Genomic DNA, 27,250 nt, shown 5'->3' with positions numbered 1-27,250 from the left:
TCAGTCCATAGACTAGCTTTAGAACTCTGGGCTCAAGGTGAGGCAGAACATCATGGTGGAAGGGTGTGGTGGAGGAAAGCAGCTCAGTGCATAGCAATCAGGAAACAGAGCTCCCCTCACCAAACATATTCCCCAAAGGCGTGCCCCCAGTGACACACCTTCTTCAGCCACACCCTATCTGCCTATAGTCACCACCCAGTTAATCCATTCAAGTGGATTTTGCACTGATTAGATTAAGGCTGTCATAACTGGATCATTTCACCTCCAAACTTTCTTGTATTGTCTTACACATGAGTTTTGGGGGGACACCTCATGTTTAAATCATAACATCTCCCTGAATGACAGTATCATCAGAATTTAGAAATGTAGATCTATGATCCCTACCTCAGATGGACTGAATCAGACTCTGGAGGCAGGGCCCAGCAAACTGGGAGCATCCAGATTGTTCTGATGCATACTTCAGTTTGAGACTTTTGCACTAGTTATAATTTACATACTCAATTTGCTCTAAAATTCAACAATTCTGTCTTCTCCAGAGGAAAGTCTTGATTAACATTATTCTGGAGGATTTTTTTTTTCAGCTGCTTTGAGGATAACTTTTGAAAAACTCTTTTGAATGGTTTAAAAGGAAAAATATTGAATATTGGTGATGAAAGGATCCAATACATTTCTGAATAGTAATAATGATGTGACTTTAAGCCAACACAGCGTTAGTGAAGGACAGGACAAGGTTGTAAATGCTCTTTTGGATAGGCAGGATAGTGGGTGGGGCAGCTGGGGAGACTTTGTCTAATCACCCAGATCATTCTCATTAAAAAAAAAAAAAAAAATGATTCTCACCTTCATCCAGTTGGACAACAAGAGACACATGGAGCAAAGAAAGATCGTTGCAGGCTTAAAGTGTGCACATTTGGAACCAGGGACACAGAGGTGGAAGAGCTCTCACCTGGCCTAATCTTATTGTACAGGTGAAACTGAGGCCTGAATAGGAGATATGACTTGCCCAATCTCCCAACGTAAACTAATGGCCAAATACAAGTCTGTGAATTTTTGAAAATCTGCTTCTACAAGAACTTCTCTCCATCCTTTTATTTTCTTCTTCTTTTTTTTTTTTTTTTTTTTTTTTTTGGTGCTGGGGATTGAACCCAGGGGTGCTTTGCCACTGAGCTACACACGCAGCTCTTCTTATTTTTTATTTCGAGAACAGCCAGAAATTCCCCCCTCCTGTCTCAGCCTCCTGAGTTGCTGGGTTTACAGGCACGTACCACTATGCCCAGCTCTCCATCCTTCTTAAGGGCAAAACATACCCGTCAGGTGTTCCATGCAGATCCATTCTACCTGCTCCCAGTTTATAGGTACTTGCCTTGGAGATAAGCAAGGGAATTAGTTCAAAATGTGCTAAATGCTAGCCACAGCTGAACACATTCTTCCTTCTTGCCACCTCGTGGAGGTGATTGAATCAAGTGTTTGTGTTTTCTACCACCTCAGTGCGTCTCCACAGCCTGATGTGGAGGATTGGCTCTTCTTCTGCCCCAGTCAAACATGTCCAGAGAAGTGAGGGAGTGCTGAGGTACCCAGCTTTCAGCCATTTCTGCAGTAAGCCCAAGTGGCCTTGTAAGGGTTCCCTGTCCCTTTGGCTCTTTATAAGGATGTGGTTGCCAAGATTCCAGAAGGCTTAAGGATTCAACTTGACAATCAGAAAGGGGATGAGGACTAACCTTACTGAGAGCCAAGTATATGTTAGGGAAGTTTAAAGTGTACATATAGGATACTGTGGCCCCCAGAGATTTTGACAGCTGGTGTCCAGAGACACATCTGACCTTAGAGCCAAGTCTGAGGCACGATTCTGTCTCTTTTATCTTTGTGCTTTAGAGCCGCTTTGATCTAAAAGCAAGGTGGGGGTGAACCACATAGATGAGAAAGCTGTTGGGCAAAATGTAACTAGGACCCCACATTTTCACATGAGCTGACAAATCATAGGCCAATAGTTTAATTTTTTCTAAGAAAAGGCCACTATAGAAATATGTGTGCATTTCAGCATGCAAAACCCTTGATAACCTCAGGAAAGAATCTGAGACCAAGATGTGGTGGTAGCTTTGTACCATCTAAGAAAACTGGAGAGGAGGAAAGCAGAGAAGTGGGGTCCTTGTCCTCAATGCCAATCCAATAATGAGGACAGAGTTTTGAGAAAAAGGTGGGGTCCTAGCTGGGTTGCATTTGTGAACATGATCCGTTTGTGCTTCAGTTTAGTTCAGTTTGGGTGGTTTGTGTAGAATGGAGCTGGCCCATTGGGAGACTGGGCTAGAGGTTTTTCCACGTCTGTATATTTCTGAGTTTTCACCTCAGCCAGTCTCTGCACGAATGGCGTAATTATATGTAGAATTAAATGGCTATAATCATTTAAGGCACAAGGTACCCTTCCTGTATGAGTTGTTTTAAAATAGCATAAAAATATGGAGTTGTGATGCTGCCTTCTCTAGGGAGCAGGCCTGGTGCTGGCCCAGCAATGCTAAGTACCATAGCATTGTTTTGCTTGATGAATGAATGGCAGGTAAGAAGTTTGACAGGCATTGCTGGATACCGGACATGTAACAGGGGTTCACTTGATGCCTTGACTGTATCCCTTGTGGCTTTGAAACTTTCATGTTTTATTTTCTTTTTTCCCAACCTCCTTCTCCATGACCTTCTCCTCCCTGATCTTCTTTTCTCGGAACTTTTCCCTGATCTCTCCTCCCGAATTTCATTTTCTCTGAAACACCTCTATAAAAATCCCCTGTTCCTGCTGATGGGCGGAATCATAGCCTTTGGGACAGGAGTCCCCTGTGTTTCTCCTTTGCTAGCAAAACAATAAACCATCTTTTTCCTTTTTCTCAAAACTCTGTCCCCACTATTGGATTGGCATCGGGGACAAGGACCACGCTTTTAGCAACAGAAGGAGGTGAATTTTTTCATGACAGGATGAAGAAGAGAGCTGGGAGACCTTGAAAGTCATTGAGGATAAGTTTGTCCCAGTAAATAGCAAGTTAATAATTAATGCAGCATCAACCATCCAGGATCCAGTGACACAGGAACCAAGAGGAAGTGGGCACACACAGTGCTGAACTGTGAAAATGAAAATGACCCCCAAATGCAATGAGAATCAGGCCTTAAAGTAAAAACACCATTGGAACAAACAAGGATTTCCAAGTTGTAAGGTGGAAGTGGGAAAGGGTCCAGACCAACCAGGTGTTGGGTCCTACTTGTGTCACCTGGAGCCATGTGACCTTAGGCCATTTATTTTCTCTGTACTTCTCTCCCTTCTAGAAAGGAGACATCAATGCCTGCTCAGCCACTTTTTCAGTACTGTTGTATGTTCAAATAGAGGGCTTAAGTGAAAGAAAGTTTTGTTAAATTCAACAAGGAGCTGAAGTGACCTTTAGAACCTAAGCGGGTGTGGCCCTGCTGTGGCTATGCAGTCACCCCAGTGCCTGTGGTGGATTAGTTCCAGGGTCCCACCAGATGCCCAAGTGCCTTATGCAAACTGCATCCCTATTTTGCATACAACCTACTTTTGCCTTCTGTATACTTTAAATCGTCTCTAGATTACTTATTGTATCTAATACAATGAAATGTTATGAACGCGATTATACTGTGTTGTTTAGGGTATTATAACAAGAAAAAATCTATACATGCTCGGTAGAAACACAATCTCCCCCCCAATATCTTGATTTAGGGTGGGTTAAATCTGTAGGTGTGGAAAGTTCTGATAAGAACCAGCTATAACATAACCAGCCACGCTGTGGGTGGGCACCTGTGGCAGCAGAGGGGGAAGTGGGGGGAGGCTAACTCTCCAGAAGTGCAGCATGTAACTGGGAGAATCAGGAGACACAGGAGCTTATCATGGATCCTGCTGGAGGGGGAAGAGCAGGCATTTCCAGCAGAGGTGGGCTGGAGTGTGTTGAACTCGGAGCCTAAAGTCACTGCTTGCTTGCCTGGTGTGCAAGGAGAGGGATGATGGATACGGGAAGTGCCTAAACCATAGGCTTTTCTCTTATGTAAGGAGGCCCCATCAAAAGGTTTTCATCTCTTGCAAATTTTCTTTTTTTGCGGGGCGGGGGGGGGGCGGTACCAGGGATTGAACTTAGGGGCACTTGACCACTGAGCCACATCGCCAGACCTATTTTGTATTTTATTTAGAGACGGAGTCTCCCTGAGTTGCTTTGTGCCTCGCTGTTGCTGAGGCTGGCCTTGAACTTGAGATCCTCCTGTCTCAGCCTCCTGAGCTGCTGGGATTATGTGTGTGCACCATTGCACCCGGCCTTCTTGCAAATTTTCAGATTACTCTGGGAGCTGCACAAAGGTTGACTGGCAAACATGAAGTCAGAGGCTGAGGGAAAAGTTGGGGTTCTATTGCGGGAACCAGGTGAGGGTGACAGAGGCCAGAATTGGAGGTGCTTAGAGAATGATATTATTTCATTTAAAAAAGAATATACTAAAGAACATTTGTCTTGAAAAATATTATAGAAAACTAAAGAAAAACTTTGTGTTATATTTTTATAGAGTGACTTTGTGTTATATTTTTACAACTCTTTAAAAAGTCTGTCTTAATAGAAGACAGAACTGGATTCTCACATCTGCTTTGCATTCAGTATGATGCAGTATGGTGTTCTGGTTGAAGTGTATGAAGAAAATATGGCCTGAAATAGACTTTGGAAAGGGAGGAGACTTTAGTAAACCTTACAGGCAATTGTGGATATTCCTTTTTTGGCGGGGAGGTGCCAGGGATTGCACCCAGGGTGCTTAACCACTGAGCCACATCCCCAGCCTTTTTAATATTTTATTTAGAGACAGGATCTTGTTAAGTTGCTTAGGGCCTTGCTAAGTTGCTAAGGCTGACTTTGAACTCGTGATCTTCCTGCCTTAGCCTCCCAACCTGCTGAGATTACAGGCATGTGCCATTGTGCCCGGCTAATTGTGGATATTCTTAATGCCACAAGAAAAGTCTACCAGTGAGAGTTTTGAAAGGTCAGTTGCAATGTGGAACCTGAAACCATACTACCTGGTTGTGCTGTTACATTGTTCTAGCTACCACCAGACCTTTGCCTTCTTACATGACCTTACAACATCATGTGTTAACTGTTTAAAAATGTTGGCTCTCTGAGTTATGCATATCTTTGATGTTAACACATTTCAAAATAAAAGATCAAAAAGTTACTTGTTCGTTAAATATTATTCATTTATTCACTAGGGGAAAAATAAACACCTTCCCAAAATAATCTTTGTGTATTAGGAAGCTGTCAAGCTCATAGTGCCATCTTCAGCTTGAAATCTGAATCTTCAGCCAAGACCTCTCCACTGAGCTCCAGACTTGGGTATCCAGCTGCCTACTTGACATCTCTCCACTATTCCAAAGGCCCCTCAAAAACTCAGCATGAAGATACTCAGGCTTTTCACTGAAAGCTGGTCGTCTGCCATGCCACTAGCCAGGAAAAGATCAGCAGGAATGTGAGCCAGAAACCCTTGACATGTCCCTCTCCCTCACCACCACCTCTGTTCCCATAAACCCAGAGCCAAGGCCTGTCACTATTACCTGATAGTAGAGTGTATCCATGCCTGTCCATAGACACAAGTGGACACACAGAAACTCTCAGGCCTTAGCACAGACAGGTAAGGGAAGCTACCCTACAGTTGGCTCAGCAAGAAGTTCAGGGCCCCAAAACCTGGACATCAGGCTTAGGTGATATGGATCATTGAGTCACCTATCATATAAGGTGCATTTGAGCCTAGCCTTGGAGCTGACTGAGGCAAGTGTTTTAGGTGCCAGAGACTGGCTCCTGAAGGCCAAGAGGTGGTCTGTCAAGTTTCCATTCCAATACCTCAGAGAGGTCATGGAAGAAAATGTGGGTTTCTCCAAGAGAAGACTGTTCCCCATTGCCCATCCCAGAACAGATCCAGGGAAAGTTTCTCTGAAACTCCTTCATGTGACTCCTTATATTTTTTGAGTCTTTTGAAACTATAAGGAAATATCAGATGTGGTGAAATTTTGAAGTCTTCTCAGGTGCTGCATCCAGTCAACACTGTCTCTGCTGCCTGTGGCCTTCTACCTTTCAGGCAGCCAAGAGGGCAGACCCACCTTGAAATTGTGACACTGACCCAAGAGCATCACTTTTGTCACTCTGTTCAGACCATCTATCTAAATCAGAGCAATTCCCATAACCTCTGCAGGTAAGTGAATCAAACACTAAACCAGTCATTTGTAAGAGGAGTGAAATAAAAAATATGCACATTTTCTAAGAAATTTATTTGATCCAGTAGCAATATATGAAGACATTTTAAACAATAAGTCTGTATTCAGACATAATGTATTCTTATTATAATGTTATCAATGTAAATGGTACCTAAAAACACTTTGCTATAATGTGTCTGTATAAAGCACTCATAAAATCTTCACGTATTTTAAAATTGTTGTAAGGATAACAGAAAACCCTGCAAAGAGTACTTAGATGCAGACTTCTTAAGTTTATGACACACCAGTGTTACACACAAGGTGTTGGGGCTCTGTGGTCAATCATGGCTACGTCAGTGAGAGCTGTCTTTGGAGGAGTAGAATCAGGGCAGTGCATATGCCTCGGCCCCCAGTCCCCTCATAACACCCCACTGAATTCTTGCTACTCTGAGTTGAGTAGGTGGGAATTCTAATTGCTCTAGTTGGTAACAGTTAGAAAATGAGGTTGGAAAACCAGGGTTGGGAAGGAAAAAGGGAGAGGAAACTGAGGTGTAGCAGGGTCAAAGGTTTCTATAGAGTAGCTTAAAAAATGACCAGGGAAATTAAAGGGGGAAGGAAAAAAAAATCAAATCCTTGGAGCTGCACCCTGGGGTTTGCAAGGAGGAAGAGACCACCTTCCCAAGGGTGGAGGCTGAGGCCATGTGGTTGGCTGGGAGCCACCACACAGTAGCATGGAATTTTACTGCAGGCACCTGCCTCTTTATCTGGGTGCACTGAGGACATGGCAGTGTGTAGGTTACATCAGCTTTCCATAAAGGATGGCAGTCAAATGACTGTCTTTGGGGCCATGATAGGACCTAAGAGGCAGAAACTGGTAGCTCCTAGCACAAAATGTGACCCGTGGTTAAAATGAAACTGAGTGATGAGAGAAATGGAAAAGACTCCAAAAAACCAAGGAGAGTGACTGAAATATAATCATATAGCACCCATTATTACTAATTTAAGATATTAGATAAACATCATAGAAGATTTATATAGTATCTTTGCTATCTTATTCTTTTTATAAATATAAATATTTCTGAGGGATCTCAAAGTATTTTAAATGACAGATTCTAGTACAATTACATTCTAGATTCATACAACTGACTTGATGCTATATTTAAATATAGATTCAGGGTTATATATAGAATAATTTTTTTCAGGCCATTTTCAGAACATTGATCACACAGCTAAGTAAATGCCAAAAACACTGGAAGCATCCTATTGGGGACTTTGGCAGCAAACATGTTTTTATCTATGTATTTATGTGCTACACAAAGATACAGTTGTTCATTTATATGAATGAATTTAAAGTCATCCATAGGAGGTTTTACACTTGATACTCTGTTTTCTTATCTGCTAACTTGCAGTCAAGTCCATATGGGAGGCCTATTCAATGGCTTGCTTAAGGCTCCTTTTCTCTGAGTCTCATTGTCTTCCTTGGCAGTGTGCATTTAAAAATAGTTTCATGTTCTCTATTCAGGCTAAGTGGCTCTTCTACCTTGACATTACAGTCTTATCTAGAGAGCCTCTCTCTCTTTCCACACATACACATCTTAGCAAAACAGTAAATTTTCTTTTCTTTTTATATCACCTACTTTTAGCAGTGTGCTGTAAAAACAGGTTTGCTCCCAGCACTATAGAAAATAACCTGCAAAACACAACGAGGCTGTTCACTAGAGATGACCTTCTCAGCCACTTGGGGTTAGCAAGGTGAGATGAGCCAGTCAGAAGATGGGTCAGGGTAAGAAAACTCCCAAGTTTCCATGGATCCATAGAACATTTAAAATGTAGCTGCAGCAGAATCTAAAATTACTTTGTCCTCGGGGAAGGATGTCATATCTAATTACTCTACAGAATGATTTTGCAAATTGGTCTTATGCATGTGTAAACTAAATGCACTACCTGACCTCACTCCAGTGGTTAAAGGAAAGCAGCGCCCACATGATCACATCATGGTTGTGTGTGTGTGTGTGCTCTCAGATCATAAAGAGATGGTTCAGTCTAATAGATGGCTCCAATCTTAAAGCCAAGGCCAAGTACACCATTCACCATGGCTTCATTTCTCCAAAATAAATTCTTAACTTAAAACACTGAAGAGACTGCCATACTAGTAAAGAGAAGTCGGCCCTTTCACTCTGACATGAATGAGCTAGTACTTGATAAAGGTGTCAGGAGCTAGAGGACACAGCTGGAGCTGTCAGTGTCCTCAAGGAGTGACCTAGCATGTAAACTTAACTCAAGTGAAATATAAAATATCTAGCTTCAAAGAAATGGATGTAGGAAAATGAGGTGGCCCTAGACTGGCTTATTTCCTTTAGTTCTCTAACAGAAGTCACCTCATGGCAAGAGATACTGTTTTGGTTCACCTGCAGCTAATTTCATTTGGAACTTTGCTTAGCTATTTAGTGTGATGGGGACTAACTCACAGATGGTTCTAGGAGGTGAGAAAAAAATGAACATGAATGGAGCAGAATACAACAGTCACTAGTATGGCAATATGTAAAAACGTGGATGTGTAACCGGTGTGATTCTGCCGTCCGTATAAGGGATAAAAATGGGAGTTCATAACCCACTTGAATCAAATGTATGAAATATGATATGTCAAGAGCTTTGTAACATTTTGAACAACCAATAATAAAAAAATAAGTAATAGTATTTATAAAAAAAAAATGAACATGAATGGGACGCAACTAACAGAGCCAATCAACGGGCCTCATTCAACTGAGTGGCCTGGGCATGTGCCACAGACACAATAACCAGACTATTTAAGCAAGTCATTTCCCACCCGCCAAATATAACTGTTGGCTGAAATATGATTCTAGCAGAAAGGTAAGATGTGGAATCAAGGCCCCCAGAGGCCCTCTAGGTTGGGTGGGCATCCATACCATGACCTGAGGTGAACCATGTACCCCACAGCTGCATTCATAGTCCACAGCTCTGGAACTGAGTATCTGGCCTCTAGAGAACAACGTGACACTCCAGAAGCAGACCAAAGAAGGAAGCTGACCTCCACCACCTTATCCTGTGGACCTTGCTCAGCCACTTGGCTTCCCTCACTTCCCTGCAAGTAAAGCATTTCTACATCCAGTGGTTTGGTGCAAGATGGCTCCTAATTGCAAAGAGGCCGAGTTGAGCTGAATATGATGCTGAGCTCAGAAATGCTTCTGTTTATTATCATTCCAGCTTCAGGTTTCAGACCAGCAGATACATGGCATAATATAAGGGCAATGTGAGTTCACTCAGATGAGTCTGGTCATTATGGAGCTATTTACAGTGCTCAAATGAGTAATATAATCTAGTGAAGGAACACTTCTAGCCTGGGAGAAAAAGAAAATCAGTCGAATTGCATCTTTCTCTAAAATTTCCCATAAAAAAATCAATTGAGCAAAGCAAACCATTCCCTGCTTTCTAACATGACCTCACCCTTAATTTCAACTTATATCATTTATTAAAATTATCAAATGGACAACCTATTTCAGATTGCCATGGTAGAGAAAAAAAAAATTCTCCATGAGGAAAATAAGATGCAACTTGGAAAAATAAGTGAAAAAGCATTTGCATTGGAGCCCTAAGATTTTAACAGTTAAAACAATACTATGCTGTATCTAGAAAATACTGTGAAAATATCTATCTCAAAACAGAATGAGGTTTAGTACAGAAGGCTCAATAAAACTTAAAAAAGCTGACGAATAAAAAGGACAGGAAAAATGACTTTTCTATCTTTGATCATTTCTCACTTTCCTGCCCTCAGACTGTGCCAGCTTTAGTGCAGTGAAGTAGAATAATCTAAAAGCCATGAAAAAGTGCTGGTATTTTCTCATGATCTCTTCAGGACAGTTTCCACCTGGGTAAGTTGAATTCTGATCAAGGCAGCTGATGAACTTTCAATGTGTTTGGAGACACTGGTTCAAAGACCTCGTCATCATCCTCCACCCCTTCCTCTATGGGCTTCATCTTGGTAGAAGATCGATGCTGTGGGGAAGACACGTCTGTGGAGAAAACCAGAAAGGAAAACTGCTGAATGCACAACCTGCCCCAGTAGTGGTATGATGTGTCAAACATGAGTCTCCACTAGAAAATAAAACTCTGGAGGAATCAATGGCTACTAGGAGGAGTGCAGTGTCCCTAAATTTAGTATTTCAACCAAACAATGAAGTCAAGAATGAATCAAAATGGAACATATGTGGAACAGATTTCCACCACATGTGCTTAGATGATATGAGCTTCTTAAACATAGATAGTGCCTTCCCAAAGGCTATGTAGGACTCAGAATACATTTCCTACTTTAATGTCATACATGGTGACTGGTATCCAGTGTTGGCCCTTGAAAGTTGATTTGACTCCTAATTTCCCTAAAGAATAGTTCTATTTCTAAGCTATGGAATTTAACTCCATCTGTACTATCTCCTAATGTATGTTTCTTGCCACCTCTGGTCCAGCCATTCCCTGGACTGATAAGGGAAGGGAGAGTCAAGCCATCAGGAAGAAAGACGGGGGGGGGGGGGGGGGGGGGAGTTTCTTGAAAGATAACTACTGACATAAACTATGGAAAATGAGCTCAATTAAAATGGTCCAAGAACAGAATCCTGCCGCAGAGTACAGAATGCAATGTTCTCAGGCAAGTTTTTATCCATTTCCACTCCAGAGACATCAAACAACCCATGAGATACAACTTTAATTCACCAGTCTATTCAAATGGCAATGAATACCATCTATGTGACCTTGGGACCACTAAGTGTCTTGATTCCCTTATCTGTGAAACAGGAATAATAAAAACAGAATCTACTTCAAATGGTGATTATGTGGGTTAAATGACAATATTTGTAAAGCTCTTAGATCATACCTGGGATGTAAATAATCACTTTGTAAATGTCTGTGAGAATATAACATTGATTAATATGGTCCTTGGAGGAAAGTGATCATATAAATAGTGAGAATATCTGTCAAAATGCACTATTGCCCATAGAAACATCAATACAGGAAATGGGATTTGTGCTCAGTAGGGGTTTGTGTTTCTGGTCTCAGCTGTCCTGAGTGTAGCAAAATTGTCTTTGCCATAGCCATGGTTTCCATCCTATTCCTAGCCTCAAATTATGATCAAATTTCATAAAATATTAACTGAGGCTGAATATTTGTGATCAGATAAAACAAACCCTTAAGGCATAAGATGGCATTGCTAAGCCAAATCAATAACACAGAGCATTTAGACATAATTGATGAGCCACATACCAGAAACATGCTCCATTTATTTTGTCTGAGGAAGTTGGACTAATTGGTCTATAGTTGTTAAGCCTGTCTGTCAAACTAGGGGTGATAATCTATAGTATACTGAGGCTGGTATCCACCTTGGAGCCAAAAGGGTATCGGACCCTCTCAACTACTTCACTTATCATTGCATTGTTTTCAGAAATAAGAAAAAATTAACTTCCAGTTATGTTTTATTTGTGGTGGTGGAGACTGAACCCAGGGCCTTGGGAATAATAGGCAAGCACTTTACCGCTGAGCTATACCCCCACAACCCCAAGTGAAGACTTCACAAAAACTTTCAGCTTTTCTGGGAAAAAAATTTATTCTGTTCTCACAATATTTGTCTGGGCAAAATAGTCATCATACTTACTATATAACATTAAAAGGATAAGAAGAGTCAACAACTCTAGAGGTGACATCCAGGGTTCTCCAACGTGGGCCTCTTTCCTCCTCCTGGTCTAAGTCCTTGGAAATTTGCTGCTCTCTAAAGCCACCCCAGGCTTTCCCTCTTTCCTTTCCACCTCTTATCCTTGACACCAAATTCCTCTCCACATATTCCTCAAGATGGGGCTCCTTGACAGGTTTCCTTCATGTACAATCCCAACTCCCTCTGGGGGGAGCTTCTAGCATCAATTCTGCTTCACATTATGGTAACAGTACTTCCTTCCTGGAAAGCAAGCGCCTTGAGGCTGTAGGCTCTTCTCTCCTGCAGTCTCACAGAAGTTCCCCAAACAAAGCCAGAACCATCAGAATTAAGCACACAGTGATGTGGGGGTGGGGGGGGGTGGGGAATCCCTCCTCTGAAACAACACATGGGGAATTTCACAAGTTGATGCTGAGGATGTGGGAAACATGCATGGCCAACATGTTTAATCTGGGACAGGCCGAGCCCCAAACTGCTGACCTTCCTCATGGCAGGCAGGCCTCAGGTCCTGGAAAAATCTCACTAGGAAACCTCATCCCCCTTCATGCAGAGATTTGAACCCTGAAAATATTTTCGGAGTCTCTTGTTTTAACCACTCTGCATGTGGCTTCTGTCTGCATTGGACTAGAGGCCAGGGAATGGGCTATATTTTTGAGGCTGAGGAACTATCCCTCACTGCAGTTGAAGGAAATCACTTTCACCATAATTGGCTGATTCCACACTTCTTACAGCATGGCCAGAGCTCTGTCTTCTCAAGGAAACATCAATAAGGCTTAATAGTGCCATCACTTGCTAAAACCGTTTCATCGAATCAGCAAAGAGTCAGTGAGTGACTGCAAGGTGCTACATTCTGGGTTAAATTGTCCTGGATCAGATCTCCAAAATGGATCAGACCTGGTTTCTGACTCTCACTTTATTTCTCAGGAACGCAAAATGCTTTTCAGAGCAATTCATCCTCACTGTGTCCACACTATTCTTTCTGTTTTATACTCAGAAGCTAAAGCAAGGACAACCTGAGGAAGGAAACAGAAGGGTAGCTGCTGTGGATGACTTCATTTCTCATGAGGGGGAGTGAGCTACTCAAACTAGAGCCTGGCAAGACTTAATTTCTCTACAAAATTCTGAGAATACTTGATTCACTTTTACTTCAGACCCTGTGGTTGGGTTAGAGTCTACAAACCCTACAAGTCCCAGGCCTCAAGAACTCTGCCTGGCTGTGCTTCTCTCAAGGTGGCAGATGTGAGGAACAGAAGCTACCCACCGTCTCTTGGCTGCCTGACCCCTTACTGCCGCTGTCTGGCTGGGCACAAGATCACGAGCCACTCAAACAGGAACAAACTTTATTTGAAAAAACCGCCAACACCACGTCCTTGCCCGGGAAGCTTCCCGATCCACCCACGCGGCGTTCTGCCGGTTCCTTCCCGGAACCCCAGCGCAAACACTTCCCCCGGAATTCCCTCCTACTGCACTTTCCCAACCAATGGGAACTCTCCAGGAGTCCCGCAGCAGGCCCAGGTAAACAGCAGGAGTCCGGTATCCATATGAATGTAATTTTTAACATAATCATATCATCTCAATGGCTAGCTGGCGTCACCTTTCAATCAAAAATGCCATGCATCATATTAATTGGCTGTGGCTCCCAGCACCTTACTAGGAATCAGAGCCACACAGGGTGCACACTCTTATGGCCATGTCATTCTGGGCCTCATGCATCACTGGGGCCAACTGTGATATTAACAGCCAACAAAATAAAGATCACCCGAGTCTGATCTAGGAATCCAGGATTGTGATGCTAGCAGAAAGGCTGGCTTTGAAGTACAAGGAGCTCAACTGGCACCACCTAGATATGTGCTATTCCCCAACCCCACCAGGAAATCTCCTTGTTCAATGCATAGATCAGGTCATCACTACATGGCTGGAAATGATTTCCTTGCCCCCCTAATAATAGAAAAGCAATTTGGAGTATGAACAACAACAACAAAAAAATCAGGGAATATCCCACTGCAAGGGAACTAGCTTACATTTCACAAGCTGGCCCTTAATGCATTCCTTTTAGAGGTTTGCCTGGGTTTTCATTAATTTTATGCACTGAAGCATCATCAGAAATTTGTCCTGAAGGCCCAACAACCTTACATAAACGCGAGGAGAGAGGAAGAAATGGAGCTTATCATTAGTTAAGTGCCTTTTACATTACTTTTGCCCTTCAAGGACCTTACTAGGATATCCACAACCTCTGAATAATGCTTTGCTTTTCATTGACTCTAAATTTTAGAGGGGCATACAATTCCATATCCATAAATTTTCCAGAAAACTGATTATTAAATTCTTCTTCTATTAAAGCCACTTTTACATTTGGGAAGACAGGGATGATTAACTATATCCTGTAGCATATGATCAGGAAGAGATTATAATTATTTTTTGCTTTTAACTAAAATTATCTTTCAATTTGCTGGACTCTGGCTTCTAATTAGCACAGTTTACTATAAAAGTACATGAAATATACAGTTTCAGACTGAATTGTACTCCACACTTGTCAGGTGTGAAACTGTTAAACAGTAATGTCAAGAGCTACTGTTGCTTGGGCCACGTTCCATATTACACCAAGTGGCAAAAAATAACATCTGCCCCATCCTTTCCTGTAGATACCAGCATGCCGAGAAGGTGCAGCCAGTGGAGCTGCACTGGTCTCTGAGCTGGATGTCATGTGCCCAGTATGTTCAGGTGAGGGAGAAAACCATAGCACCAGCTGCACTCCGGAGGGTCAGAAAGAAAATATCAAAAGCCCAGGCTTTGAGGAAATGTAGAAAACTAACATCTAATTAGTAGTAAAAGCCCTGAATCAAAAAGAAGAAACCTCTGCTGTTACAGAAGGCAGTGGGTGATGGCACCATGGCACCCATCAGGGTCTCTCCTCAGCAGACCTGTTTGGACAGCGGCTGCTGCCTGCTCCTAGCTGAGGAGGATGGGATCTTACTGTGAGACACCAACGCATGCCCTCCAGGGTCCTTGCCCACAAGTGCAAACCAGATACAGGCCTCTGTGAAGGTTGGGCTCAGGCACCAGGCACAGCCTTCCCGGTCTTCCTGAGTTAGGAGCCACAGAAACCTTTTTATACATGAACCAGAGATGAGTGGGGTGTGTGTGTGTGTGTGTGTGTGTGAGAGAGAGAGAGAGAGAGAGAGAGAGAGACAGACAGTCAAAACCCTGGTACACACAGTAGGACAAAGGCAAGAGACATTCCCTTTGTCATAATTCTGTCCCTTCTAAGCTCATTTCTACTTCAGTGGCCTTGTAATTGCATGAAGGTCTGAGTCCCTCTTCTAGGAAGTAAAAGCAAACATATTTTTTATTCTTAAATCCATAGTGAAAAGTCATGCGTATTCCTGAGGTTTAGTAACCTACCTCAAGTCAGAGCTGCAAATAAGCAGCATGATATGAAGTTTGTCAAATGACTTCTCTTGCTACAAGAAACACTTTTTTAAAAGGAGCAGTGCTTTTGCGATCTATCTAAATGTAATGTTCTCAGATGACTCTCCCTCTTCCCTGTTCAATTGGATAACATTTTATTCATTCCTCTCAGAGTGTTATTATTTTTATTATGTTTAACCATCTGGCCAATAACTTTAGCAAGTAATTAAAAACCTTATAAGGGGTTTAGAATTTTAATTAGGTTATACAATTTTTGATGAATGGGGATGGGGAAGAATGTAATGACTTCTTAGAATCATCATCCTTTTTCTTGCCTTTGCCTATTTTTATCAGATTTCTTTTTTTGTGTGTGTGGTGGGGGACGGTCTTGTGCATGCTAGGCAAGTGCTCTCCCATTGAGTTAGAGCTTCATAGACTATTTTCTTTTTAATTGAGTTTGAATTGAAGCTTTTTGAACAATAATATTGAAGGGTTACTATTGCCTTTCCTCCTAATTTTCCTTTAAATGGACTCAGCACCAGCATTGAGGAACTCAAGCAAAGTGTACAAAATTAGAGTAGATGGCTGGGCATACTGGTGTACACTTGTAATCTGGCAACTTGGGAGGCTGAGGTGGGAAGACTGAAAGTTCAGGGCTGGCTTCAGCAGAACCATTTCAAAGTAAAATTAAAAAACAGTTGGGGGTATAGCTCAGTGGTAGAGCCCTCCTGAATTCAGTTCCCAGTACTGCCAAAAGAAGAAAAGCGGGGTGGGAGGCAACTGGCCTGTAGGTAAGTGGCTCCTAGAAACAGGTTTTCTCTGGCCCAAGGGGTCATCCTCAGGTCATTTCCTGACCACTCAGGTGGGTGGGCAAGCTCTCAGTTAGAGGGCATCAGCTGTGAGCGAGCAGTTGTGGTGAAGGGAAGTCCTGCGGCCCCTTCCTGCCATGGAGTCAAGGAAAGGAGGACAAACCCAGGAGGAAAGTGAAGGTAGGCTCCAAGATGGCAGCTCTGCAGCAGCCCAGGGGACCACCAGTCCAGGGAGAGGCAGGCTGCTGGGAGGCTCTGAGAGGGAGGTCACTGGGGAGAAAGACATGGAATTGGTGGACTGACAAAGTAGGGATATAAAGACAGAAAAGCCAAAGAGAAGAAAAAAGGTCTAGAAGAGAAGGAAAAAAGAAGCAGAAAGCAGTATGGAAAGGCACAGTTCAAACAGAGAAGAACCCCACAGATACGTTATGAAACAAAGTGGCTTTCAGCAAAAAGAATAAGAAAGAAGCTGGGAGATGGTGGGGACACAGTGGGTAGGACATTTCCTCCCAATGCAAGCAGGGCCACACAACAACTTCAGGGGAAAGACCAGGGTGTAAGTAGTAAGTAAGCTAGCATGACGGGTACAAAGTGACAGTAGGAACACATCACTGGGGTTCTATTGCACAGTTGGGCGACTGGCATTAACAACAATGTGTTGCATATTTCAAAACAGAAGATTTCGAATGTTCTCATCACAAAGAAATGATGAATATTTAAGGTAAGGCTGTTACCTTGACTTGAGCAATCACACAAATGTATACATGTGTCAAAACATCACACTGTACCAAAAAAAGGACAGTCATGTGTCAATTAAAAATAAAACGAGTTTGAAAAGTATCCAGATTTAAAAAAAAACTGGCATGAGTTTTATGTTGTACACAAAAAAAGAATACACTGTACTCAATGTTAGGAATAGTTTCCTTTTACAAAATAAGTCATGACATTGGAACCGAAAAGCAATAAACTTAGGCATAGCCCATTATTTGGTTCTGGGTGAAGCCATAATAATGTCAACTTTTATTTCTTTTAAACTTTGTGAAACAACCCATGCACAAGGCAAGAACAATTTAACTATAGTTATAAAAGAGAACGGTTAACAACCTTGGTAGTTAACAAAAGACCCACAACAGTCTGAAGGTCGAAGTGGAAAAAAATAAAGAAGGGTAGGGCTGCCAGTGCACTTAGCTTTAAAAATGGCAGAGAAAAAGATGGGGAGGCTTATGAAGATCACTTACTGTTACAAAGGTAAACAATAAAAATATAGAAACCAGTGATGTTACCATATGGAGCAGAAAGGGGAAGGGAAGTTAGAAGTGAGCTACCTTAGAAAACAAAGGTTAAGTGGATACACTAAAATATTTTTTTAAAAGCACATTATTTAGCATTCTGAACAAAACTTTTTCCAAAGTTACTGTTTCTTGGAAGCAGGACTAAAATTAAGTGAGAGGGGTGTGTGTGTGTGTGTTTCAAAGTAAGATTTCTTTTTCAAAAATAACTATCTGGTATAGATAATTTTTAAATATTTGATTTAAAATGCCCTCTCCCTCCCCCCCTCATTTAAAATCCCTTTTCTGTCACTTTATAGATGAGAAAATACTCTATGAGGCTAGAGGCCATCTGCTAGACAGGGAGAATGGGGCTCTAGAGTCAGCACAGCCTCTGCTGGCTAGGGACCAAGCATGAAGAAGCATCATACTCCTCAACCTGAGAAGGGGTGGTGAACACCTACCCACAGGGTGATTGTGAGAATTAAAAGAAATGCAAACAGAAGGGCTCAGGATGTGTCAGCTGCTGCAGTAGTGGTTGATATTCCCAAACTGACAAATTGATAGGGACAACTGAGGTAAAATACAAAGCAAGACCTTAAAAAATATTAAACACTTCTTTAACGCTCAAGAATGATCTTGTCTAGGTTATATAATCTCTCCAAGCTATTCATCTGCAAAAATGTAAGTATTGCTTTTCTCTTGGCCTTTGAGTTGATTTAAGAAGTACACATGTGCTCATCCCCCCTGTGTGTGATGCCTGATCACATCTCCTTTTCACTCTGTATAATTCATGCAAAGCTTGTTGTTTACAAGTCTATGGCTATTCACAGTGGGAGTGAAATACAGATTGAGTTAAAGAGATTATTTTATAAAACCAGCCTGGAAACTAAGAATGCTATATTGGCTTTTTTGTTTGTTTGTTTGTTTAATCTTTCCAGGTAAATGAATACCTAAGAGATCTGAGAGAAACTCAATATCAGAGCACATTGCTAGTCTTTACAGACTAGAATACTAACCAGATGCAAACTAACTTGTTTTAGGCATATTTGTATAACCAGGTCATATGGGATTAGTAGATTCCAGAGAACCATCATGACACTAATAACAATTAAAAATATTCACAGGGACTTTCTTCTCAGTGAGAAATATCTCTCTAAACATTTTGTAGTATCTTCAGCAACATCACAAATTTAATTATTTCATGAAGAAAACAGTTTAACAAATTTTTGCGAAGATGAGTTTCAATTGACTATAATATAACGCTTATATTTTCTCTTGCCTTCTTAAAACTTTTATTTATTTATTTATATTTTGGTACTGGGAATTGAACCCAAGGGTGCTTAACCAATGAGCCACATCCCCCGTCCTTTTTTAATATTTTATTTAGAGACAGGATCTAGCTAAGTTGCTAAGGACCTCGCTAAATTGCTGAGGCTGGCTTTGAACTTGTTATCCTCCTGCCTCAGCTTCCGAAGGAGCTGGAGCCACTGGGATTACAGTCATGTGCCCCCGCACCGGGCTTCTCTCCCTTTTTAAAAAACACAATCCAGACAATAGGTTATTTGTCCCCAATTAACTAAAATAAAATTTTGCAACTTTCAAGGAAACATAACATGCCCTCCTGTTGCCACGGCAACGCTTGTGCTCACCCCCACTTATTAGTGGAAAACTGCCAAGCAAAAGCAATCTGTGTGTGAGGGAGGGGAGGGGGAACATTTACACATTATTTGCAGGGAGATAAAGCCTTATGAGGAGAGGAGGTGGCCAGGTTTCCTGATGAGAAGCAGGTTGGCCCAGGAGCAGAGAGGAAGGCTAAGCATGTGATGGCATTAGACCCTTCTCCCACATCTTGGACTTCTTGTCCCTCTTGTTCCTGCCTTTTGTATCACAATCATGCAAACAAACATGGAACCCGGTACATGAAGGAATGGGAACGAGAAAAAAGTTAATTGAATGCATTTTTCTCAGGTTGTCTCATTATTTCACTTTCTCCCTTTAAATGACAGTTTGAAGTGGAACACAATCTGTGTGATCGGGAGCAGAGATCTTGCTGTAGATTTAGCACTGTGTGACACGTACAAAAAGAAAGCACAATGTCAGAAGTGGAGTGGCAGTCACTTCAAATGAAACAGTTGCCATAAAGTTTCCCCTCACCTTTCGGTGAACTGCATTTCTGTTTAATGACACATCTACTGTGGAGTGATACCAAGTATGTTTGTGGCATTTTGTCCCACACTGGCTGAGGTCTTTGCAAGTAGTACCTTCCAGAGTCCATGCACCAGCCTGAACTCTCAGCAGATGAGAAATACAAGGACACTAATCACTCCACAGTATTCGATCTGCAGAATTCCCTCTGTTCTGGAATTCTGCAGCCTGCCAGAGGGTAGTTCACAGACCATATTAGCACCACTAGGGTCCTTTTTAACCATGTGGACTCCCAGCCCCACTGCAGACCTGCTGCATCAGGATCTTTAATAGGGTCTCTAAGAGATTCAATTGTACATTCAAGAAACAATGTTCTACAGGACCAAACAAAACAAAATATAGAAACATATAAGAGAAGCCAGGCACGGTGGCACATGCCTGTAATCCCAGCAGCTCAGGAGGCTGAGGCAGGAGGATCGCAAGTTCAAAGCCAGCCTTAGCAAAAGCGAGGCACTCAGCAACTTGGTGAGACCTGTTTCTAAATAAAATACAAATTAGGGCTGGGGATGTGGTTCAGTGGTCGAGTGTCTCTGAGTTCAATCCCTCGTAACCCCCAAAAAGAAAAAGAAATGTATTATTTCTGAGATGCAGTCTTGCTGTATTGCCCAAGCTGGCCTTAAACTTGTGATCCTCCTGCCTCAGCTTTCCAAGTAACTGAGATTACATGCAGGTACTAGCATACCTGCTGGAGCCCATAAATTAAGAGACTGGAAATATATCCACCAAACACGATGTATACATGCTGTTGGAATAAAAACAGCTGCTGAGACTAGCTCACAGAGTTGTCAAACTCAAATGCAAGAATGGATGTGAAAATGATCTGTAAATCATACAGCACTAGTCAAATGCTACTTGCATCTATTTTCTTTTGAAAAATAGAGGCAATTTTGAAACTGAGCCATAAAATGGCAACTTCTCTCTTCCTAAAAACTGTTCAAGCTGTTTTTTCAGGATGCAGGCACAGAACCCTAGTGGCAGACCTAAAATGACTTTGAGAGCCTGTTGGAACCAAAATTTTCTGAGAAGAACCTGAGAAAGAGAACAGGGCCTTGAAAACTTAGATTAGAAGCAAAGGATGCTGTCAACAGTTCTCAATTATCCATAAGTTTCACCTTGACTGGACTATGGGGTAAGGACTATTCTAGCAAGATTGCAGTTACAACCCCACTTGTTTTCTTTTGATTTCTCCACTTAAATTCTTTTGCTAGTGGCTGATTGACAGACAGACTTGAGCTTGTTTCCCATCTCCTTTTCAGCTGGCCTTCAATAAATTTCTTTTTGCAAAAACCCAGTGCCATAGTATTGGCTTCTATGTACACTGGGCAGTGAGCCCTTGCTGGCTATGAATCTGGTCTATAAGCATGAGCTTTACAATCAGAAATGCTCTCTAGGTTTATATACCAGGAAAAAAAAAACCCTTGTGGAACTGGAACACGTGAATAAGCATCTCATATTTCCCATTTCCTCATCTGTGAAGTAAAATAATAGCCACTGAAGTAGACTGGCTTGCTGTCAAACTACCTGCTTTCTTTCTCTCATTAACCCCTTTCTGCCAGCAGGGCAGAAATACAATTTCTGGGTTGCTTTTAAACCCCCCGTCATTGACAATTCTGGCTAAATACCGTCTCTGGTCTAGAGAAAAAGGATGCACATAGCACATGTCACTGTGGAGCATTAGTAGCTGCTAGGACAATCTGCCACCACCATCTTCCCTCTGTCAAAACAATGGCAACAGCCCTGAGATGACTACTCCTTTGTTAGAATGGGGAAGACATGGATTGAGGTAACACTCAACCTGTGTGTGAGTCTCAGTCCATACTTTCAAAAAGTTATCATGGAATAAAATGCAGTCATTTCCAATTTCTCATGAATATTGTCCTTAAAATCCCCTTTAGGGCCAGGCATGGTCTCACATACCTATAATCCCAGCAGCTTGGGAGGCTGAGGCAGGAAGATTAAAAGTTCAAAGCCAGTCTCAGCAACTTTCTATTTCAAAAATAAGAAAAGGGCTGGGGATCTGGCTCAGTAGTTAAGTGCCCCTGGGTTCAATCCCTGGTACCAAAATAAATAAATAAATATAAAATAAAAATCCCATTTAGGTCCATAACATATTTTTATGCCTAGACTTTGCTTGGGAAGCTTACATCTATAGGAGTTAAGAATATGCTCTTATTGGGCTGGGGATATAGCTCAATTGGTAGAGTGCTTGCCTCACATGCATAAGGCCCTGGGTTCAATCTGTAGCACTCTATACACACAATATGCTCTTATGGCATATTGACTGTTTTGAGTTAAAGGCACTTAAAAAAACAAACAGTAGGTAAAAGAGGATCACTCTGACCTTCCTTCTGTTTCTATAAACAGGAGAAGAAATTCCCAGGTGAAAGGTACCCTCCATGTACTAGAAGGAAAACAGCATTTTCATCAAGGACAGGAAGTTGAGATAGAATTCTGTACAAACTTTGTTTAAATAACCCGAGCTGTATCTTCCAACATAATTTAGTTGCTATTTTTACAACTTCCTATCTTTGTCCAACTCAGTATGTACAGTGCTTGACTCCAACTCCTTCTTTGGGTCTTCATATCCTTATGAGGGCTCCTGGGCCATGAAAAATTTACACAAAATACATCTGCTTTTCTCTTGTTGATCTGTCTTATGTCAATTTACTTCTTCGGCACAGCCAAAAACCCTAAAAGGGAAGAGGTGAAGTTTTGCCTCCCTGCTTCACCCATTATACAGCCTTGTAAATTCCAACCCCTCGTGACTACGTAATACTTAAAATCCTTAATCCAATTTATCTAAAACATACAAAGTTACAAGGTCGTTTACATAAATAGTATTCAGAATGATGGCATTTTTTAAAAAATTTGGTTTAGAATACAATTGGAAATGTAAAGAGTTTTTAGTTCATGCAATGAAAGAATTTGCCTTTTTTTTCAATTTCACATGAATTTCTTCCAAGTCCTTTTGCTCTCAGAATAATTCTTAAATTTTTAGCACCGAATTATTAAAATAATTTAGTTCCTCTCATTTTCCTTACAATTTTTCCACATCTGTGTCATTAGTGTCACTTAAAATGATGTAAAGCAATCTAAACTATAAATGAGTATTGAAAAATTTACCTCCCGGTAATAGGTGAATGAGGTAACTCACAGGGGGGGAATGATTTTCACCTTCAGGAATATCCCATTACCCCATCACTTTTTAAATCTCAGTGCTCAGGGTGAGATGATCAGTAGCAATAAAACATCCAGCAATAGTTTTCCTATATTTTTGGGAGGTGCAGGGGAGTACTAGGGATTGAACTCAAGGGCACTTGGCCACATCCCCAGCCCTATTTTGTATTTTCTTTAGAGACAGGGTCTCACTAAGTTGCTTGGTGCCTCACTTTTGCTGAGGCTGGTTTTGAACTCACGATCCTCCTGCCTCAGCCTCCCAAGCTGCTGGGATTACAGGCCTGTGCTACTGCACCCAGCTTCTACCATTTTTCACACATTGCTGGGTCTAGCTTCCACTCCAAAATCATGAAAAGAACAAATTCAAATATCCACCAGACCACTTGAACTGTTACACCATTTCAGTGAACCAGTATTGAAGTAAAGTATTTGACAGAACAAGTGAATGATTTCTGAAACAGCAATAAGCGTTCTAAAGTTGGACTGTAGCTGACACAAAGTAAAGGGAGAAAAAGCTAAGGAAGATTTGGTGCTTTCATTGCTTCCTTTCGGTTTCTAAATAGTTGCTTGCACAGTTATTTTTCTGACTAAAGTTGTCAATTGCCTGTTCCTGTGAACATCCATCAGCACCCTGGAGTATTATGTTTCGAGGTAACTTACGAAGAGAAGACAAGCTGGAGGAGCCCCGCAGAAACTGGTGTAAACCGTCTTCCCCGTCGCTAGAGCTGGCTATGCTGTTCCTCATTTCCAGCATGGAGATCTGTGCGCAAAGGCTGAGCTGGTGCTCCAACTTTTTGGCCTTCTACAAAGCAAAGTTTTAATATTTCAGAGACTTATGGAACTTGAATCACCTATTCCCTGTAAGCAGCAAGTACTTTTCCTTGAAATAAGTTAATGCAAAAAGAAAAAAAGGACCTGGGACACATTTAGTGCCCTATAAAATGTCAGCTATGATTTTTATTATTAGCTGTTACTATAAACACATTATAAAAATTTAATATACTCAATAGCCTATTTACTAATTTGAAATAATAAGCTCAAACTCAATGTGATAAATAGCCTAGACTAGATGAGTTAAGAGACGCGTGCCATAGTCTATGTTCCTGGAGAACGGTACATTTCACAGAACCAGTGTTTTGCAAGTTCTCTTCCGTAATAAGTTCAATTTCCTTCTAAACAAACGTGGGAGATTATGATCAAATTGCAAACTGTTGATCTTTGCAGCTTTGCAAGTTTATACTCTCCCTTTACCTGTGGGATTCCCGGGAGATGGAGTGGCCAGGAAGATGTGCAAGACTAGAAGACAGCAGGGCTAAAAATGCCAACCTCCTGCACTTAGGGCCTTGTCTGTCAGCCCTTCCCTGTCTGCTGCCTCCCACTGCCACATCACCCCGGGCCCCCTCTAACCTGAGTCCTTGTTTAAAAGTCTCTTAGAGAGGACAGTATCTCATACCCATAAATGCTGGTCTCTGACACTTAGAGTCTCCTCACTAAGTGATTCAAATTAAATAATTGTGAAATACTTTCTTGCTCTTAAGAAACAATTTGCTGAAAGATTTCTCCCTTACAAGTATCCCTTTGCTCTGAGCATAGACTACTTAATAAAAATTCAGGAAAACATTGGGTCAAGTGAATAATACCCCACCCTACATATTTATTTTAGAAAAAAATCAGAAAAGCACTTACTTTATCGTTTATGGTGGGATCATTCAATGAATACAGCTTATTTGTAATGTCTTTTCCTATAAGATATCTAAATATCTCATACAGGAAAGGCTCTGATTCCAGAAAGTAAGTTAATCTTTCTCTTGACCAGCATAAAAATCTGCAGTTATCATCTGCAATAATGGTGACCTGCCAAAGACACAAGCGCACAAAGGAAAAAAACACATCTACCAATATGAATTATGACTATAGTAATTTGGGAGAAGGGAAGAGTACATTTAGCAGATATTATCATAGCAATGATTCTGTCATATTATAGAATCGAAGTTTCTATAATCATGTATAAAATTCTGTTTCAAAACATTTTGCATTGGAGGCTGAGTCAGGATGATCTCAAGTTCAAAGCTAGCCTCAGCAATGGCAAGGCACTAAGCAACTCAGTGAGACCCTATCTCTAAATAAAATACAAAATAGGGCTGAGGATATAGCTGGGTGGTTGAAGTGGTTGAGTGCCCCTGAGTTCCATTCTGCAGACTAAACAGAAGCAAATCTCTTGAGTTCTGTTGTTTTGTGAGGTCTGGGGACAGAAGAATGGCCACTGTCAACACACTGCCATAGAGTGTGCTAGACTGGTATTACAATTGGACCTGTCATTTACAGGTGAATATTTCTTTATATCCTATTGAAGATAATAAGCTTTAAGAACAGAGCTTCAAACAAATGAAATGAGTTAAGATTTGTCAGGCACAGTGCAAAAAAAGACCTTCTGCCAAGCTGACCCAACAAATACAGACTTGAGACTGAGAAACTTTAAGGCCTTAGGCTGTTACCAATGAGTACAGCTGGTGAGCGTCCTTGGCCTTTCAAGGCTAGCTCCATGGTAGCCCACTGGGGATACACACAGAGATGCCTCGATTTTCTCAGACTGTGAAGCCATACCCTTTCTGCTAAGTATGATGCACAAGAAGTGGAGGGGACACTGTAGATGCATCACCCAGAATTCAAGAATCCCTGGAATAAATCCTTTCTCCAGAGTGAGGACCACCTTCTCACAGCTCAGTGTCCAGAAGCCACTCTCCCGTGCAGGTCCTCTTCCAGCACTGAGTACTCCTTTTCAAACGTCACTCATGCCACTACCTCCAAACTTATCTGTTAACACATGTGTCTCCTAAGCACACTGATGGCAGGGATCCTGAGTTTTCAGGTCTGAATGCCAAGCTTCTGACACACAGTGGTGCTCATGCATGATTATTATATAAAGGAATTAACAAATGAATGCAGATACTGTTGAAGGCAAAAACCATTTTTACATCCTCCACATTAAACCCAATGCCTGCCCCAGTATGAGATTAATAAAGGTTTGTAAACTAACATGAAGTCTTATCTGAGCCTCAGAGCAAATATTTTCAAAGAAGTTTTTCCCCTTCATAAGGCACAAAAATTACACACATTTCAGATGGCTAAGAGTGTATTTAAGTGTACCAAGAGAAAAAATGAAAAAAAAAAAAAACCCAGCTTCTCTCTTTTACATCAATAGGCTGAAATCTGCAATCTTTAGCAAATTACAGGGTTCAGCTATTTTAAAAAGTGGGTCAATGTTCCTAGAAAAAAGAAAGTTCAGACTTTTTTTAATGTTAAAAGTCAGTGTTGGGGCTGGGGTTGTAGCTCAGTGGTAGAGCACCTGCCTAGCATGTGTGAGGCAATGGATTTGATTTTCAGCACCACATATAAATAAATAAAATAAAGGTTCATCAACAACTAAAAGAAAATATTAAAAGAAAAAGTCAGTGTCTCCAAAACCAAACATGTTTGAATTTAAGAAATTAACCAGCAGCTGTAAAACTCCATAAAACACTAAACTCCATTCATTCTTTCAATACATTAATACAGACTTACTTAATGCCAGATACTTTTCAAGGCACAGAAGTTGCAAAGTAAACAAGACAAGATCCTTGCTCCATGAAGCTTATGTTCTACTGGAGAAGGCTGATCATAAATGAAGAAATATGACAACCTCAGGTGACAGTAAGTGTCTGACAAATACAGAACAGGGGAAAGTGATAGAGAATAACCAGGGGATGATAGTTGAATATAATGTCACTTATTTTATATATGTATTGGTTCTTTTAAACACTTAAGATGCCTTTACATCTATCATGTAAATGTATCCTTAACATTGCCTTTAAAATAAGGCAGGCGATATTTCTCATTTGTCAGATGCTAAATGAGAAAGACCAAAAAACTTACTCATGAACACATGTTAGTTAGGGGGTGGTGTGAGTACTTTTCATTGCTAGCCCAGACATTTCCCCACCATGCCAAATCCAATTCAATGCTTCCCATGTTCATAGACAATCACATAATAGTAATTCAGCTAAGTGACCACAAGGTGGGCTGTATAGTGCATCAAGAGCCCTTCATATAAAGAACAGCTAAACACAGGATCACTATTTCTGTGTTTTAGTGAAGGAAGCTGATAATAAAGTAGTATGACTAAAATATGAAAAGACTTATTGGAAGAGAAGTATAAGGACCAGCCATAGGGAATTCCCAGAAAGAGTAAGTGGTGGATAAGTAAATGAAAGGCAAATGTTCAATAGTAGAAATAACGGAAAGGTGAGCACTGGGTACTCATGGTGGCACAGCCACACACATAAGCACTGAAGAGAGGGTAAGGGGACCTAAGGTCCTTTCATTATGTAGATGTCATCTGAGATCTGGAAAATACAATTCACCTGCAGTGGGGCAAGAGTTACAGGAGAAGTTGGAAATCTTCCAGGAGTAGAAATTTGACTTG

The 27,250-nt window shown here is 41.3% G+C and overlaps 1 protein-coding gene across 2 annotated transcripts in view; it reads right to left on the bottom strand.

Moving 5' to 3' along the window:
* Nucleotides 1-9,388: 9,388 nt before the first annotated feature.
* Nucleotides 9,389-27,250, bottom strand: part of Popdc1 (popeye domain cAMP effector 1) — a 32,459-nt gene continuing 14,597 nt past the window's right edge. For both annotated transcript variants that reach the window (XM_076858386.2, XM_076858385.2), the window contains exons 6-8: nt 24,475-24,642; nt 23,449-23,590; nt 9,389-10,236 (exon numbers count right to left, since the gene is read on the bottom strand). In XM_076858386.2, coding sequence (XP_076714501.1) covers nt 10,112-10,236; nt 23,449-23,590; nt 24,475-24,642 — 435 coding nt within the window. In that variant the 3' untranslated portion in view covers nt 9,389-10,111. The remainder of the gene's footprint in view (nt 10,237-23,448; nt 23,591-24,474; nt 24,643-27,250) is intronic.

This window comes from Callospermophilus lateralis, chromosome 6 (genome assembly GCF_048772815.1).
Source record: "Callospermophilus lateralis isolate mCalLat2 chromosome 6, mCalLat2.hap1, whole genome shotgun sequence".
In the NCBI taxonomy this organism is placed as follows: Eukaryota; Metazoa; Chordata; class Mammalia; order Rodentia; family Sciuridae; genus Callospermophilus; species Callospermophilus lateralis.
The sequence above is the reverse complement of the archived record's forward strand: the minus strand, read 5'-3'. Positions and strand labels throughout refer to the sequence as shown.